This window comes from Protopterus annectens, chromosome 7.part0 (genome assembly GCF_019279795.1).
Source record: "Protopterus annectens isolate FY-2018-M chromosome 7.part0, PAN1.0, whole genome shotgun sequence".
In the NCBI taxonomy this organism is placed as follows: Eukaryota; Metazoa; Chordata; order Ceratodontiformes; family Protopteridae; genus Protopterus; species Protopterus annectens.
In genome coordinates this window covers 96,633,879-96,653,571 of record NC_056739.1, presented here as the reverse complement: position 1 = coordinate 96,653,571, position 19,693 = coordinate 96,633,879, and the positions used below count along the sequence as shown (strand labels likewise).

At 38.1% G+C, this 19,693-nt stretch overlaps 1 protein-coding gene across 1 annotated transcript in view; it reads right to left on the bottom strand.

Moving 5' to 3' along the window:
* Window positions 1–19,693, bottom strand: part of LOC122805891 (troponin T, cardiac muscle isoforms-like) — an 859,218-nt gene that overhangs the window by 505,531 nt on the left and 333,994 nt on the right. The window contains exons 8-9 of the mRNA XM_044076139.1: window positions 10,792–10,810; window positions 8,822–8,882 (exon numbers count right to left, since the gene is read on the bottom strand). Coding sequence (XP_043932074.1) covers window positions 8,822–8,882; window positions 10,792–10,810 — 80 coding nt within the window. The remainder of the gene's footprint in view (window positions 1–8,821; window positions 8,883–10,791; window positions 10,811–19,693) is intronic.

Here is a 19,693-nt window from a genome sequence, read left to right as displayed (position 1 = left end):
TTTCCATATTTGAAGTATAACTCCTGAACAATGATCTTCCCTGTTAGCATTACTTCTATTCATACCTCTCAACTCTACAGATTTTCACAGAATGTCCAGATTTTTGCATCATAATTTTGGTCTGTTACTTATAAAAATTGTGGCTTTCTGGCAAATCCCTGAGGAATTACGTCACTAACTTATGACAGACATTTGACTTTCCAACTTTATATCCTTCAGAAAACAAATTTGAACATAAATCCTATTATTCTAACAACTTTCTAAGTGTATAGGGGCAATATTTAAAATCTGTCCCTATTTTTGTGCTTTTGTCCCCCCATTATTTTTGGCTTTGTCCAGATTTCTTGTGATTAGAGGTTGAGAGGTATGCTTCTGTTAGAGCTACATGCTGTTTGTGGTATCTCCATATTTGTTTTTTTTTTCAGAAAGACAGTGCTACTTTCCACAGCAACCCATCCTTTATGTCAAAAGTAGCCTATGAATTTAAACTAAATAATGTATTGAACATGCACTATTCATTAAGGTTTTATATTGGAAAGACAAAAATCCTTCCTAAATAGAACCAATTTGCTGTTTCTTTTCTTACATGAAAAAATGGAACAAAGAGTATCTAAGGTGACTTTAGCTATCTGGCTTTTAGATTGCACCAAAGTTTATTATACTAAGTGCAATAATCCTATTTTCTTTCTATTTTTATTCCAAAGCTTCATTCTGCTAAAGCATTGGCTACCTCTACAGCCATTTATAGAAATTCCACTTTTGGTGGTATTTACTCACCAGCAATTTGGTCTTTTCTCAACATCTTTATTCACACTAAATGCTGGACATGATATCCAAGTCTGCGGCTTCTTCTTGAGCTACCATAATAAGGGAGACCACGTATATAACCTATAAACCAATTAGCTTTTCCTTAGTCCTAACTTACAGTTTTGGAGTGATTGACTGGCCTCAAAAGGCATTGGATAGATTAGACAGGAAGACAAAAAGGATGCTTCGTGCTCATCAAATGATTTATAAAAATCAGTGCATAGCAAGATTATATATTCCCTGTTCCGAAGGAGGTATGGGCCTCCTTGAAAGTGATTACATGTATATATCTGCAATCATGGAACTATATACATATTTGCTGGCCTCATAAGGCACAAACATAGTGAAAGTTTTGAAACAGGAGGAGAATAAATCTAAGATGACTTCCTTAGTTTAGTAGAAGCATATCGGCATCAAGTGGGAATGGAAATCAAACCAAAAGCAGATAAAAATCAGGCAGCAACTGAATGTGCCAAAAAAAAACCCCAAAAGAAAGTATATAAAATGAAGGATCAGATGAGAAGGCAAGAAATGTGGAAAATGCATAAATATAGTTGCAAGTATAGAAAACTCCTGGAAGATCATCATGTTGATCAGTATCGAATGCAGGAATGGTTAAGGAGAGGTGAAGTCAAACCAAAAGATGAAAGGTTAATACTGGCGGCCCAGGATAGTGAACTACGTACACATTAGTTTACAAAGTCTATTGAACACATGGTAGAAACAGACAAATGTAGGTTTTGTAAAACAGAATTGGAAACAGTCGCACACCTCGTTGCTTGTTGTGATATACTAATGGCAGAAGGACTGTATACTGAAAAGCATAATAATGTGGCAAGAGTGTTGCACTGGGGATTGTGCATACATTATAATACTGAAGGAGGTGAAAATCACAAGAAACATGAACCAAAAAGCATCATAGAAAATTATGAAATCTGCATCACATGGGATCACCCATTACCAACAGTTCAAAAGATGGCTGCAAGAAAACCAGATATAGTTGACCATGAAAAGAAGACAAAAGTAGCATTGATCATTGAAACTGCTACACCCAGTGACTGCAGTGTTTTGCATCTAGAGAGACACAAAGTCATAAAATATCAGGATTTGCAGGCAGAAACAAGAGCTATGTGGAAGAAAGATACCTAGAAAGTTCCAATAGTCTTACAAAAAAGAATCTTTAATCGCATTTAGATATGTTACCAATACATGTGACTCCATGTGAATTGCGGAAGAAGTTATTACTGGGCACATTGCAGGTGCTGTGAAGAGCACTTCTGGCTGACATCAAAGACTGAAACAATACTAATTTCATGAACTTCAATTGTACTTTGACTTAGGAATGGGGTCCATTCCCGTCATGGTATTAGAAACCCAAAAGATTTGGAGAAATTAAAAAAGAGAGAATTGGATGGAAGAAATAAAAGCAACAGAGAAAAGTTCAAATGTACAGGATATGAAATGGGATGAAGTAAAGGCCAGAGAAATTTAAATAAAATTAAGAAAAGCTCCTACTTGGAAAACCCCAGCCACAGATGCACTACCTAACTTCTGGCTAAAAGTATTAACATCTTTACATGGAGATTTAGTCCTGAGTAAGAACGACTTACATGCACACCCTAAACAGACACCAACCTGGTTAACAATAGAAAAAACAATACTCCTCCGTAAAAGTGAACCTGCAAGCTATCCTAAAAACTATAGAACAAATAACTTGCCTTCTGACGATGTATAAAATGTCTGGGACCGGAATGTGATATAAAGGAACTTGAACAGGAGGGAGTGTATAAATATTTGAGTATCGATGAAGGATCGATAATAAAACATGAACAAATGCAAAGAAAACTCAGTAAGGAAGATTTTAGAAGACATCTAGGAACAAGGTCCAACCTATAAACTAATTTACTCTTCCTGTTCTAACTTACAGTTTTGCAGTGATTGACTAGGCCCAAAAGGTTTTGGATCAGTTGGAAGGGAAAACAAGAAAAATGCTTCACACTTCTCAAATGATATGTAAAAATCAGTGTATACCAGGATTATATATTCTTCGTCCTGAAGAAGGTATGGACCTCCTTGAAATTGATTGCTTGTATAGATCTGCAGTTGTAGGACTGTATACATATCTGCTGACCTCATCAGATCCAAACATAGTGAAAGTTTTGAAACATTAAGACAAGTTTGAGATGCCTTCCCTGATTAGTTTAGCAGAATCACATCAGTGTCAATCGGTCATGGAACCAAACCAGAAGTAGACAAAAATCAGGCAACAACTGCATTTGCCAAAAAACAAAAGAAATAATATAAGGAGAAGGATCAGATGAGAAGGCAAGAAATGTGGAAAAGGCATAAATACGTTGCAAGTACAGAAAACTCCTGGAACAACCTCATGTCAATCAGGAGCAGATGCAGGAATGGTTAAGGAGAAGTGAATTTAAATAAAAGATGAAATGATAATATTGGCGGCCAAGGATAGTGGACTACATACATGTTGGTTTACAAAGTCCACTGAGCATGTGGGAGAAACAGACAAATGCAGGTTCTGTAAAACAGAATTGGAAACAGTCTCACATCTTGTTGCTGGCTGGGTGTGATACACAAATGGAAGAGGGTCTCTATACTGAAAGACATAATAATGTGGCAAGACTGTTGCATTAGACATTGTGCAAACATTACAATACTGAAGTAGCTGAGAAGCATTGTAAACATGAGCCACAAAGTATTATAGAGAATAATGAAGTTTATATCACACAGGATCGCCCATTACCAACAGTTCATAAAACAGGAAAAACAGATATAGTAGTCCAGGAAAAGAAAAAAAGTAGCATTGATCATTAAAATGGCTGCACCCAGTAACTACAGTGTCTTATGTACAAAGAGACACAAAATCATAAAATACCAGGATTTGCAGGCAGAAACGAGGACAATGTGGTAGAAGGATACCCAGACAGTTCCAACAGTAGTAGGAGCAATGGGTCTTACAAAAAAGACTTTACAGTCATACTTAGATATGTTACCAATACATGCAACTCTGTATAAATTGCAGGAGTCAATACTGGGCACACTACAGGCACTGCAAAGAACACTTTTGGCTAACATCAAAGACTGAAACAATACAAATTTCATTTATTTTATTTATTATATTTTATTTTACATTTGTTAACCGGGCTAGTCTGGCTGGATACATTGTCCATTTTCAGCAGAGGCCCGAGGAGAAAAGCTCCATTAACAGACTAGTAAATTACAATAAAAAGAACAACAATCAGAATCACACTCCACACAGAACCAATCATACAAAAAATGTAAGCATACAAGCAAATAAAGGACAAAGTTGTTATTGGTGTAGTGAAATGCAGAAGTATTATAACAAGAAAAAACAAAGGAGAGGCAACATTATTTAGTAGAAATTGCTATACTAAGACTGACTCGTAAGGGAGAAGAATTGAAATAAGCTGACAGAGTCAAATGAACTGTACACTATTTACAATTTGGAAAATACAACTTTTGCCAGAGCACTAGTATAGGAGTGAGATAAGCATAGAAGAGATTTGCATAAAGTTAGAAAAAGAAGAGATGACAAATTGCGTAGTTATGGCATATAGTAGGAGCAAAAAGTGAAAGAAAGTACTGCAGGTGGGTTAGGATAGGGAAAACATCAAAGGTTGAGAACAACCAGTATGAGTGAGAAAAAAAGGGGGAATTAGAAATAGGGGAATATATTGCTGAGCTCAGTCAGGATTAGAGCATGGGCATAGCCAGTGGGTTTGTAAGTGGTTTCTTATTTGTTTTTTGAAAAGGTGAGATGAGCCTAGGGTGGTCAGGTGTATGGGAAGTTTGTTCCAATATGATCCTACAGTGTTGGCAAATAAGGAGTCACCTGCTTTATTGTGGGATTTGAGAGTAGTTACTAGAAGCTTACTGGCTGAGCGAGGAAGTGAGATTTTATAAGGGGTGATGAGGTTATTAAGTATGGGTGTGTTGGATGGGTAATGTAGAATTTTATAAGTGATGACTAATTGTTGTAGAAGTATTATGTTCTGAAGTTCTAGCCAATTGAGTTTTTTTAGATTGAGACAGTGATGAGTACGGAAAGGGGAACCTGTGGCAAACCTGGCAATACTATGGTATGCTGTGTTAAGTTTTTGAAGGTTAGCTCTTGAAAGGTTGATAAAAGATGGAGAGGCATACAATAGTGTGGAGATGAGGTGAGTTTGGGCGAGAACTTTAATCATACTTTGAATTAGGTGTGTGGGGTCTATTCCCATCATGGTGCTAGAAACCCAAAAGACTTGGAGAAATTAAAATAAGAGAACAGGCTAGAGAATATGTCCTGATAATGCAGGGAGCAGCTCTCCTCTTTCCAGATATGAAATGTATATATTTTCTGTAATAATAGATATGGTATAGCAGTTCCATCCTCCATAACATATCCACTGATCCTCCCCTAACTGATGCAGCAGGAGTCAAGATTACTTTCATGATAGCTTTGCTTTATGTAGCTCACCTCTGATCTGGAGGGGCTGAGCATCGTGGTGCACTTTTGTATAGGAAAGCAGTCTTGGCAGCCCAGGAAAGTTTTACCTGCCAGATAGTCCATATATCTTCTGACCTTAATCCTGATGTTAAAGAGGACAGATGTGGTCTACAGGATCTCTCATTATGATAAGTACACAGCTCACTTTTTAACCAAACATTTTCTAACAGTTGTAAATAGCAAAAAAAAAATGTGTGTGTGTGTGTGTGTGTGTGTGTGTGTGTGTGTGTGTGTGTGTGTGTGTGTGTGTGTGTGTGTGTGTGTGTGTGTGTATATATATATATATATATATATATATATATATATATATATATATTTCAAAAGTGTGAAGGATGCTCCTGTGAACATAGGAACCACATCAGTATGCATTTTGGAGTTTATAACAGCCCTAAACAAAATTAAAAGTACTAGTTCAATAAGTCCTGATAATATTCATGTCAGCTTCCTAGATATGGTCAAGTATCACTACATTAGACCTCTGTTGATTGTCTTTGCTTCCTAACTGAATACATTTCAGAACGATGCCAACCGTTGATGGGGTGTTCCTGTACAAAAAATGTCTCCCCCCTTGTCCTGATAATTATAAACTTACAAACCTCGTGTATTTTGGGTAAAGCAGTGGACCAGAGAGCAATGGAGCTAATTCAGAAGAATACTGGGGATTTGTTCCTCAATGACCTTCACCAGAATGGGGTTATTATCATCTAGATCTAATACAATTTTGAAGGAAGTTACATATTATACACTGGACTGTGTCTTGCATTTTACACAGCCTACCAGAACATGGCTAAGGTGTTGCACACTCTACCATGCTGCTGATAAGCTTACCATGTCCACATTTCTCAGTGGATCAGACAGTGGCCGAGTAACAGAACACAACTAACCCTTATGCAAGACTTTCTGTAGGACTCTGCTTATGTGCACTGTCATTTCTGCAAGGTTTTGTACTGTTTTTTCTACTTTTTGAAAGCTTCCTTTCTGATTTCAGAGTAGGGAAGCAGCTCTGACTTATTAAATATGCAGACCAATGCAGACTAGGTAATATGATCACATTTCCAGTAGATGGAGGAATGCAGTAAAGAGTAGATAAAATGCACTCTTGTTGCATATCACTAACCTCTGTTTCAGTATTCAAAAATGCATAGTAGTCAAATTTGGGAAAAAACAAATTGAGTTTCAGTATAAAATAGATGCCCGGTCTCTAAAATTTGACAGCTGTACTGGTGACTTTGGAATGTTGGTGGATATTTGACCAATGTGTGGCCATAGTAGTATTTTAATTTTTGATATATTTTATTTTTTATATATTTTTTAAATTATATGTTTTTCACATTTCATGATTTCAAGTAAGTCTAACTGGAAGTACAGGAGCACTATTTTCATTTTGTTTTCATCTTCCTATAAAATGACTTGGTTCAGTACTTATACTGATGGACTCCTGAAGAATAAAGCAAGCCAAACAAATTCTTCACATCATGAAATCTTGTTATCTTAGTATCAGTGTTTCTGGATTTAATAGAACATGATTCAAAGAAAGTCTTGGAAAAAATAACTTCACTTAGAGTCATGACTATTTATCTGTACCATTTTTAAAATATTTTATAGTGGCCAATTAATTAAGTTGTCAAGAGACTAATTTGTGGTCAAGAAGAAATAAAATAAATTATATTTCACATCAGTTGTTAAGACAGATTACTCAGACTGTTGAATGGAATAGCAAAAAGTGTCCTGTTAAGTAGAACTGCTATATTGCTCCTTCAAAAAACCTGCTCCAAAACTTGACATATTTTTTTTCAAAGTATTTTTTTAGTGTAATATCCTGTTAAAATACTTTTCAGTATGATGTGCAAGTAACAGCATTAAAAAAAGGAAAACATGACACAGGCACCAAAGCTCTCAAGCTCATTGGTCCTGTATAGAATATATGTCCAAAATTCCAACAAAAATGACAGGACTCGGAGACAACTGCAGGATCCAGTACAAAAAGTTTAATAGACACAAGCGTTTTCGTGGGCAACCCCACTTCATCATATGTCAATATAAAATAGCATCAGTTCTACCCCCTTCTTATATACATACCCCTCCTAGGTCACATGACATAAAAGTTGATTCATATCTTACACTTAAAGTAATCATTTCCACATTAAAACCATAAAAAGAAATAACTTATATGTATTGACCAAACATTTAATATACACATTTTAATACATAAAAATAAAAATAAAATATTCATCTAATTTAAAACAATACAACACAAAAATAATATTAAACTTTTGTACTGGATCCTGCAGCTGTCTCCGAGTCCTGTCGTTATTGTTAGAAAGTAACAGCATTGCTGATGAAACTGGGTAGATGCAAGAGACAGTCCAGATTTTTTGTCAGCAGTGAAAACATAAGGCAGTTTTTATTTTGAGGAATAGCCCCAAAGAAAATATTTGCTAGGGATGTGGATGTAGAGCTGAATACTTTATCTAAGGAAAGGACAGCAGAGCTTACAATGGATGTCTCCCTGATATAAGGTATCAACTAGAAGGTGACTAGCATGTTGGTTGTAGTTTGCGTCACACAGGAGTAATGAGATAACAGTGAAGCATTATCTGCCATGTTGTAGCTGGTTCTTATCTTACATTCCCAGATTAGGAAAGACAATGTGAGTCCAAAGATAGTGCAGCAAAGTGTTGCCTCAAGGACTGAGGGCATAAAGGGATGAACTTTGGGTTTTCATTACGCTCTCAGAATGTCAAAGAAAAGGGAAATTTTAGTTGTAATATCATAGTTCTGTAAAAGCCATTTGGTCAAATTGTACCTTTTGTCTAGTTTGTTGAAGACATATTTTGACCTGGAGGTAACTGCAAGGGAGGAATTTCTCCTAGCCCTCAAATTATGACAACCCTGTGGTTAGCTGTCATAGCTGAGAGGATGCAGAGAGTCCACTACTTAAAGAAATGGTCATCTGGATCTATGATTACTTTTTTTACATCTGTGGGACCCACTAGCTTTTGGTTAAGTGTTATGGTCCCGTTTTTGCTCCTGCCAGTAACACATGAGAGACTGCAAAACACAGCTGAACTGAAATGATGAATCAAACAATTCGGGCATAGATGACATGATGTATGCCCTATAGAGTGTGACTTTTGGGGGTTTATTTATAATGTAGCTCAGGCAATTTGCTCATGTTCCTCAAATGTACAGCACTTGGTAGTAAAAGATCTGATTGCTTTACACTGTTACATATACATATGTTCACCCAGAAACATCAGCATTTAGGCAAAAGTATGGCCTATAAAAGTGCAAGATATACTCAGATTATACTGTTATATCCTTTCATATTTAGTCCCCACACCCCATTGTCTGAATAAAATTATGACCTTTAACTGCACCCCAAAATAGTTAACAGTGCAAGACATGCTTAGCTTTCTCTCCTGTACACTTAAAGATTTACTTCTAACTCCACATCTGAAATAGTGGCATTAAAATACTTACATCAAAATCAACTCTTTCTCCATCAGGAATGCGGGGTGGCACAAAATTTGGGAGAAACAGCCTGCAGCATGAGACAGATAATAAAAAACAGTGAGTGTAAGATCAGTTTGCAGCATAACTATCACTACCTTGCATGTATGTGTTTCTGAATACTTACTAAAATTTTTTTTTACAGCTACATTACTACATTTTCATGGCAGCGGTGCAAGTGTATAATTTTGCCCAAATTTAAAAGATGACAATTTGTGCAGCAATTTATTAAATAATGAAATAATTAACATTTGGGGCCAAAATATCTTACATTGCTAGTGGTAGATGATAACAATAGTGAGCATAATGCCCATTTTGGCATGTCACTTGGCTTGAAAGATCTCAGAAATTCTTAACTAAAAATGTGGCCTCAAGACCACCAGTTATCCAGACTGGCAGCGCTCTCCTGTACTCAGTCTCTTATACACTTCTCCTTGGTGGTCTTTGTTTCTAATCTTTTGAACCATGAAAGATCCAATCCTCCTTGACCTCCTATTACTATGCAGAGCAAATGGTTTCTCAAATACCAGACTGAAGGTCAAGCAGAGCAAAACACTTGATACCTTAAAGGTAAACCTAGACAGTTGAATGGTCAGGATCAAATTCTGCCTGGGTCAGTCTTATGTTGCCCTCCTTGAAGCTGAAGGGTACTTTTAAATAAATCTTCTTCTTCTTTTTTCGGCTGCTCTCGTTAGGGGTTGCCACAGCAGATCAACTGTTTCCATTTCTTCCTGTTCTCTGCATCTTGCTCTGTCATAACAACCACCTGCATGTCCTCTCTCACCACATCAATAAACCTTATCTTAGGCCTTCCTCTTTTCCTGTTACCTGGCAGCTTCATCTTTAGCATCTTTTTCCCAATATACTCTGCATCCCTCCTCAGCACATGTCCAAACCAACATAATCTTGCCTCTCTGGTTTTGTCTCCAAACAGTTTCGATGACAAATATAGAGCGGAATCCAGAAACAGTGAAACACCAGGTCACCAATTTTTTTCCTAGGGAAAAAAATTGATAGACCAACAAGACACAGGACACCAGTAAAAACATTTCAAAGTGGGGGTTTTGCCCCCACGCCCCCAAAACTAAATACACCAACTCCAAGATTGCACTGCAGTGGGGTAAAGGGAAATGTCATGGTTCAGGCCAAACAATTTTTTTTTCCCTAGGAAAGAAATTGCTGACCTGAGCTTTTGCTGTTTAGGAATTCCGCTCTACATTTGTCATCGAAATGGCATTCCCTGTAATGCCATTTTACAATATAATATAGACCCCATTGGATAGGCCTCCAATGATCTGTAGACTGAAAGTCTAGTAGTTACCTGTGACCCTATCCCTATACTTTAAAATAGCAGAATCAAGTGTTCTGCCACTAATAAAGATAGATAAATGTTGATATTGTTTTTTTTTTCAAATATATTTTTATTGCATTTTTTTCTTTTTTTAATATAAGAAAAGAATGACAGAAAAATATAAGGACAAGGTACTTGGAATATCAAGTTGCAGTAATCCTAATAAGATATAAATGTTGATATTGTTATCAGAGTGCAAATCCTTGCCATTATAACACAGTTCTGCTCTTCATGCATGCAGACACTTTAAAAATTGTAATTCAAATTCTTTAAATAAAATTACAGCATGCACTCATGAATAAAAATCTTGAATTATTTCAAAACCTAGCCAGTCATATGGATAGTCCCTGCCCTACATGGGTGGTGTCTGTCCTGCCCATACTAGCTTCCAAGTGAAAAAACAGCTAAAGATGCAGTACTACAATGTCAGTGTGTTGAGAATATGTCCTATAGATGAGATAATGACGTTTACCAAATATCTTTTCGTCACTGTTACAAGAAAATGTGCCCCCCCCCAAAAAAAACCTGAAATAATCTGAAATGCTATAAAGTCTTACAGAATATTAAAACATTATTTGTAGTCACTTACTTTGGCTTGGGCTTCAGTTCTTTCAGGTGCCATAAAAAGGAAGATGACAGAAACATATGTTTTAATATTGCATGAAAATAGATTGTACAATAAGTTAAATATGAATATAAAACAGCACATGCATACTTTCATGTTTAGTCAGATAACTTTCTTCAGTCTAGAACAGCTTCCAGATTTGCCACAATTAAAACAAAGAAAACACACACCCACACATGCGCGCGCGCGCACACACACACACACACACACACACACACACACACACACACACACACACACACACAGAGCATGCTGTATGATAAGTTAAAAATGGAATAAGTGGTTTGCCTGTTTTTTTTTTCCAGATAGCCACTTTCATTTCGTTTACAGTTTTCATTCTCAATAATATTAGGTGAAGACTGATTTCATATAGGATTCATAGATGCTCATCTGTAATCCACAGCTGACTGCTGGACTGTACTCCAAAATATACTTCCTTCCTAAACCTATCAAATCATTCACACTGTCCCCTTCCACTCTATGTACTCCTTTCAGCTACTGGTGTATAGCTGTGTTGTTTTCCCTTTTAAGTTCTCCTCCGTTATAAGCTTTTTCAGTGCATTTTTTCCAGCATTCTTTGGACACAGATATTGCAAGCATGGCCTCCCACAGCCTTCTCCCTTCATTCTTGATCTCTTCTGGATTGAATCTTTCATTTGGAATGTGGGAGATGGAGCAGTTCGAGGACGAGAGCTGGAATGTGTGTTTTCTTTGTTATCTGAGGTTTGGGAGGGTGGCCTAATGGTTAAGGTGTTTGCCTTACAAACACAAGGTGCAGGGTTTGAGTCTCACAAAGGATAATTGGCTGGGCTTAAAATGGCTCGCAAGGGCAACTAGCCTAGTACTAATCAGCGTCAGTGTCAGAGTTGCAGGATTGAGCTGTTTGCATAATCTCCCCCCCCAACCCAGTCAACCAAATCATACATTTAGGTTTATCCCCAAAATAAAATACATCTTCTTTCTCATCTGTCTACAATTAATTTTCCTTGTTTATCCTTTTGCAATCTTTTGTCCTTTTGCCTTTCTTTTAGTCCCCCTTATCTCTATCTTTCTGATGGTATATTTTGGAGGGGGTTAATGGAGTGAGATCTCTGGCTCCATTTTCAGCCATAAATGCCATAGGTACATAGCTGCATTAGTTCTGTGGACTCTTACAGCATCTTTCCTCAGCCTGCTGCATTGTATCCCCTCCACTTTCTAGTCTCCTTTGTGTGTGTAACTAATGCTCTTGATGTACTCTGGGCCTGCCCCACCTTGCCTCCTCTTCTTCTTTTCCTGCAGTATTTTTCTGGGATTTGGGATGCAGTAGCAATCTGCTGCCATCCTTGGACCTCTCACTCCATAACTGCACACATGCCTTGTCTCTATAAATTATCTTGTAAGGAAAGATAAAACTGGCAGCATTTTTCAGATTTAATATAGTGGTGCCTATGGGAAGATTTTTCAGTTTTGTCTCTCTGTTTCATGTCATTTTTTTCATCACATGTAGTTTTGTTAAAGAGGGTTAATACAGATTTTAGTACTGCCTGAAATATAGGACAAGTGGAAGTATAGGTATTAGGCAACTTACATGAGATTATTTTTATGAGTTACTTGGTTCTTTCTGTATGCTTGCTTTTCTGCCACACAGCCCATTCATGCAGGCATTTTGAGGTGCTGAGGAAATCATTGTTTCAGGAAGCAGATGCCATTCTCAAAGGTTTTAAGAATTTATACAAGTCTCATCCTTTAGCTGACATTTATAGTCACGAGTTCAAAAAACATACATACTCAGTCTAGAACACATGGATCTGACTGCTGCAAAGTTCAGGATGAATTTGTGACTGAATTGGTTGCACTTCCAGAAGAACACACAAATATTTTGATGTGCTAGACAATACTGTGCTTGATTCTTTTTCTGTCAATTTTAAAGCACAAAATATATTGTTGTATATATCCACTTACAAGAGTAACACAATTCTCCAGCCTGCCTATGCTGAAGGATATGCCTTTATATAAATAAAGCAGAAAGGTTGTTACTGTGCTATGTGTTAGACATGACTTCTAACATTCTCCATCCATGTACATTTATACCTATGTTTTAGCTTACTGTGCCTTTAAATCTGTAGTGATGGATACTGTCTTTAGGAAGCATATATGGTTGGAACAACAATCTTGCATTACCAATGTGGCTAATGTAACTGTAAAACTTAGGATCCTCCCAAAGGTTTGAAGATACTGTTTGGAGCAGGCATGCTGGTTTTGATGTCAGGCTTGAGTCTAAGGTAAAATTAGAGAGACTGTTTCTAATCACTTCCTTGTGTGTTTTGAGCCTGCTGCTTCGGGAAGCCAGGACAACAAATTTTCTTTCTATAGCAAGAGGCCCTTTATTCAAGTGCTGTGAAGTGTTGTTCTTCAGAAGGCACTGGGGTACTCAAGGCCAGAACCTCTGTGCTCAGGAGTGTTTTCTGAGGTAGAGATAGTCCAACAAATGAGTTTCTCTATGCAGAGTGAACATGCTTTCCCTGCCCCCCCTTTTTCTTCCTGCATTAAAGAAGATGAGGGTTACAGGATAATTAATAAATAATTCAAAAGTTGGAAAAAGTATTTTATCAAACTTGTGTCTCATGAGTTTTGAGAGAGGTATACTTGATAGGGTTTTCAAGCAGGTGCCAATTCTAAAGGCATAAAGATCTCTTTTTGCCAAGACAAAACCTCTGAAGAAAAAGTGTTAGAAAAATACGTATTAGTGTATGTATTAGTAATATGCTTAGTGCATTTAAGGCTTGAAAAGGGTTAACACATTTATTCTATTTCACACTGCATAAAATCTGTACGAATTGAAGCTTTCTAACCTTGTATTGTCACGAAATATGCGCAGCTATATGCTTTGGAAATTTCCAGGAAAGCGGATAATCTCTGCTTGTTTCAAGAAAATAATGAATAAATGAATTAATGTTATGAGGCTTAGACAAGGAGTTCCGCTTGTGCTGTGAGAAAATACACAGCTGCAGGAGTTATAGGTAACTAGAACAAAGATTGCTTGAAAATATGAACTGCAATCAGTACTTGCTTGTGTCTAAACTAGAAAAGTACCTTGAAATGTAACACATGTATTAGAACTACACAATAGAAGCTTGTAAACGGGCTAGAGCCCACCAAGGCCAGGTTGTTTTTCTCAAAATGTTTTTCATAAATCCAGTCATGTCAGCAGAAAATATAACATCTACTGTAGAACAATACTGAAAGTTGTGTTTGATTACGTCAACCACAGAAGGCAATGTCTTGTAGAACAGTATAAGAAAAGCATACTTCCTGTTAGTAGTTTTTGTCTCCTTGCAGCAAGTTATTAAATGTGCCTTATCTAAACCTTACGTGTATTGGTCTTTAAAGTTTTTTCCTTTGACAGATTGGTCCTTTGAGCCGGAACCCTTACTTCGCCTCGGATCAGACAGGCCAGGTGGCTTGAAACCATACAGGGAAGAAACCACATTGGTTCTTCTTTTTTTGAAAAGCCCTCCGACTGAATTGTCGTACAAAAGAGGCCAGCCGCTTTCTGATCTGCGACTGAAGGATGGGTTTCCACAAATCAGGTGATCAATCACGAAGGCTCAGGTAAGGTGAATCTACTTTTTTTTCTGTTGTAGATCAGGGACTAGATTTGTATTGTTTTTTGTCAGGACTGTATTTTTACAAGTCAGGGACAGGAAAGATTACTGTCTTGTCATAGATCAGGGAAAACAGACTAGGTAGGCAGTCATTCTGAGGAGACTATAACAAAATCCGTGGTACCACGTTAAAAATAAGGAGTTACGTAACGATTGAAAAGAGTAGAATAAAATGGGTAAAAATTGCACAAAAGACCCCAAAATCCGCCGTTAACCAAAGACGCAAAATACATGCAGTCACAGCATGCTGATAATATTAAATACTACCCAAATTGGGTTAATGAGTATAAATTTGACGGTAAATTAGAAAAATCCTCGCTTATCAAACTTGTCAAACAGCTCAAAACCGATTCTAAAGGTCGGGTAAAAAAGCAGCGCCAGTTAGGAATTCCTCAGGCACACAGGTGGCTTGAGGAGGTAAACCGTAGAGAACAAAAGAATAATAAATCAAAAGCAATGTTTTTAGATAAGGAGGACAATAACTTAGTAATAGCATCGGCCCCTCCGCCTCCTTTACCAGAATATGAAGCACATGAACAGGGTAGTCCACCCCCACGATATCCTGCTGCCACTGAAAATAGAGACATCGCGAAAGCAATATCGTTTATTAGAGATCCCATCGAGACCAGGTCTTGAACACGGGCAGGTAACTCAAAAGGGGACATTAAATTATATCAAATGGGTAGGAAATCACGATCTATGAGTGAAGAGGAGATATGCCCACTTATAGAACTACCTAATCCATAGGCAGGGCAAGAGGGTCAGGACCCAACTTTTTCATATATAGACCCTGGACTCCGGAAGATATCCGGAAAGCCACTGAGGGAATTCTCCATCCAAAAGTTAATTTCAGAAAGTTCTTAGAAGATTTACAAGGAATGAGGCTAAGTTATAAATTAAACGAAGAAGAGGTAGAAAAAGTAGTCAGACAAATTGTGGGACCAGATTGGCACATGAATAGTGGCAACTGGAATCCCCGTGACGTTGTGCTCAGACCCCTCCCACATAGCAGCACAGAGTTAGACAACAGAGTGAAAGGTCTTACAGACCGAATCTCTGAAAAATGGAAGCCTAGGGCAGACTGGACTTGCATTAATCAATGCATCCAACAAGAAGGTGAAACTATTGATAGATATTATGCCAGACTGTTAAAATGTTTTAATAACCATTGTGGAATGCAGGTTCCTGAAGATCAGACACAAGATTCCCCATATGAGCAGCAGTTAAAGAATGCATTTTTGAAAGGCAGCATTGCACCCATAAGCAGTTTTATTACAAAGCACATGGTAGATCATCGTACAGGCAGGTTACAGTCATTACTTGAATATGCTAGGCATGCCGAAAGGCATTTTAATAACAAAAAGAAAAAGAAAGCCCAAGTATTTTCTGTAAAAGATGGGGCAGAAGTTTATGTAGTACAATCTGGGAAAAAGGCAAGAGAAATGCCCAGGGAAACAAACAATCTGATCAGCGATCAGAGGACTTTAAAGGGCGAAAGAAAAGGGGTGAATGTTTTAAATGCGGTAAAAAGGGACACTTGGCAAGGGATTGCAAAAAAAACAAGAAGGCAACCACGGGAGACACGGAGGGTGAGGACTGACTATATGATAGTCAAGAATCACTAGAAGGGGATAGCGGAGAAAGGACAGATGAGAATGTGATAGAGGGAGTAGAGGATGTGACAGAAGAAATAGAGGAAGTGCAGGAAGTTACTGATAGTGAAGAAAATGAAATATTGGATTTAGCTTTATTGAGCTTAGAGCTCTATTTAGCAGACACAAAACCAGAAGTTACACTCTTGGTGGAAGGGAGGGAAGTCAAATTCTTGTGTGACTCAGGGGCATCACGGACCCTGACACATCCCTCCAAACTGCCAGAAAATTCAGAGTCACCTGATTACATACTAGTAAAAGCAGCTAATGGACAGCTGTATCGGGAGCCCCTCTCCCATACTATTGCAATAACTAATCCTGTTTCAGGATTGACCCAAAAGAGCAAAATTGTTGTTTCTGCAAAATGCCCAGTAAACCTCTTGGGCAGAGACCTTATGCAGCTATTTGGTATAGCAGTAGTTCCGACTATGCAGGGTATGAAAGCGCAGCGACAAATTGATACCTTTGCAGTGCAATCGGAGGGTGAAATGTTCTATTGGTACAGCCAGGACTTGGTTACGACTGGTCCAGGGGCAGTGACCGAGGAGTTGATGAACGTAGCCATCAGCAAGTTCCCCTCCCTTGACATTGATAAACAACATTTGTTGCACTGTACTCTGTATTATTGTAACACACCAGGACCTGATAAAGGATATGAGCAAGAATTATTTAGAAATCATGCAAACAGATTGGTATTATGAAATCTGTACTGGGACATGGAAGGGAACAGTGTAGCCAGCTGTTCATTGCCCCAGGAGTTCTTTGCACTCTATAAATCTAATCGATTACCACATGTTAGCTTAACTAAGGACAAGAATGTAAAATGGGTAGACTTGGGAGAAAAGGTCACGAGATGAAAAAAGCAGACGGAGTTAGAACTGTCAGAACAGGAAATACAAATACAGAAGTTAAATTGGATAACTCAGACCCACCCAGCTGTGCACTTGCAGTCTAGCAAGAACAGCTGATTAGCACTCCTATTAAAGGAGGAAAAAATGCCTTATAAAATATACCAAAAACTCTTTGGTCAACAGGAAAGTCAGACGTAGGACTTATTTGTACAGCAGGACCAGTTACTATCATGCCAAAGTCAGCATTTAGACCACAGAAAAGACAGTATCCCTTAAGAAAAGATGCAGAAGTAGGAATCAAACCTATTATAGCAGCTTTACTTAAGGAAGGGGTGCTGGTGAAATCTCCTGATTCACCATGTAACACACCATTATTTCCTGTTAAGAAAGCAAATGGAGAATGGCGTATGGTCCAAGATTTACAAGCTGTAAATGACACAGTAATACCAAGGGCATCTACGGTGCCAGACCCACACACCCTGTTAAATGATTTAAAACCTCAACAGAAATATTTTTCTGTGGTAGGTATCAGCAATGAGTTCTTTTCGATACCGATACACCCTGACAGCCAACATTGGTTTGCATTCACATTTCAGGGGAAAAGGTATACATATACGCGACTACCACAGGAATATTGTGAAAGTTCAATGATATTCTCACAAGAAATGGCAAGCAATTTGGTGGGATTTACCCCACCAAGAGGCAGTCAGATTTTACTTTATGTTGATGATATCCTGCTGGTGGCCCCCACCCAGCAAGATTGCAAAGAAAATACCATAGCGCTATTACAAATTCTAGCCGCTGAAGGACACAAGGTAAACAAGAATAAACTGCAGCTATGGAAAAAACAAGTTAAATACCTAGGATATGTAATATCCAAAGAGGGTAGGACATTAGATGAGGACAGAAAAATAGCGATTTTGCAAGCACCAAAACCCACTACTAAGAAGGAAATGATGTCCTTCCTGGGTACAACTAACTTTTGCCGGAGCTGGATTCCAAACTATGCCTTGGAATCTGCACTGCTGATTAACCTGATATATAAGAAGCCTATGGCAGCACAGGATTTGTTACAATGGACACCAGAAGCAGAATCTGCTTTCTGCAAACTGAAACAGTTAATAGAGTCCTCATTAGTTTTAGGATTACCAAACTATCATAAACGTTTTTTCCAAACTGTAGATTGTAAGCAAAGATATGTGACATCAGTGTTGACACAGCAGCATGGGGACAAGCAACGCCCTATTGCTTATTATTCATCACAACTTGACCCAGTGGCATGGTCTTTACCCCACTGTGTACAAGCAGTAGTTGCAGCTGCAATGGCAGTACAGGCTTCGGCCTCAGTAGTTTTATTCCACCCTCTCACTTTGAGAGTGCCTCATGAAGTCGCAATTATTTTACTACAAGAGAAGGTAGCATATCTTTCCCCTGCTAGGCATCTTTCCTGTATGGCTATATTGTTAAGCCAACCTCAGATGACAATTGAACAATGCACAACTTTGAACCCTTCTACCTTGCTCCCAACCCCTGCAGATGGCACACCACACAGATGCCTGCAGGTGATTGAGCAAAAGACACTGCCTAAAAAAGATCTCACGGATGTTCCCTTGGATAATGCCGAGGTGACATACTACGTGAATGGCTCGTGCAAAAGGGGTCCTGCAGGACAAAACCTAGTAGGATATGCAGTAGTTTCTGATACTGAGATTATAAAAGCGAAACCTTTACCACACAATTTATCTGCACAGGCAGCAGAATTGATTGCCTTGACACGGGCATGTATCTTAGAAAAGGGTAAATGTGTGAACATTTTTACTGACAGCCAGTATGCTTTTTCTACTGTACATGTTTTTGCGCAACAGTGGAAAAATCGAGGAATGATAACATCTACTGGCAAACCAATCAATCATGCACAGTTTATTTTAGATCTTTTAGAATCTATTCAGTTACCTCAGAAAGTAGCTATTTGTAAATGCACAGCTCATACCAAGCAACAGGATAGGATTTCAAAAAGTAATGCAAGAGCTAATACAGCTGCAAAACAGGCAGCTTCAGAAATGTTTCTTTTGAATGAGGAATTACAACCCTCTGAGATTTTAGACTAAAAAATGTTAAAGACAATGCAGCCACTTACTACGCAGGCTGAAAAACAGAGATTGGTAAGACGAGGAGCAATTCTCGAAAAGGGGCTGTACATCTCTAAGGAAAAAAAACGATATTACCATCTAATTTGTTTAGATATGCAGTTTTGTTGAGCCATGGGCAGTGCCATGTCTCAACAGGGGGGATGGTACAGCTAGTGAAATGAGTGTTCACAACGTACGGATTTACAAACTATTCTAAAAAATTTTGTTTAATGTGCCACATTTGTAACAAACATCATGCACAAGGGGCATTAAAGCCCAAGCAAGGGAGTTTCCCTACACTACCGTATCCGTTTCATACTATCTGTATGGATTTCATAGAATTGAACAAATGTGAAAATAAGAAGTATTGTCTTGTCATTATAGATATGCTTTCCAGATGGGTGGAAGCCTTTCCGACTAAAAATCCAGATGCGGCTACCATAGCGAAAGTCCTCGTTAAAGAAATCATCCCTAGATTCGGCATTCCGGAAAGGATCTATAGTGACAATGGTACACACTTTGTAAACCAAACCACACAACAGCTAAGTAAGCATTTTGGTACTTGAAGAACCATTGTGCATATCATC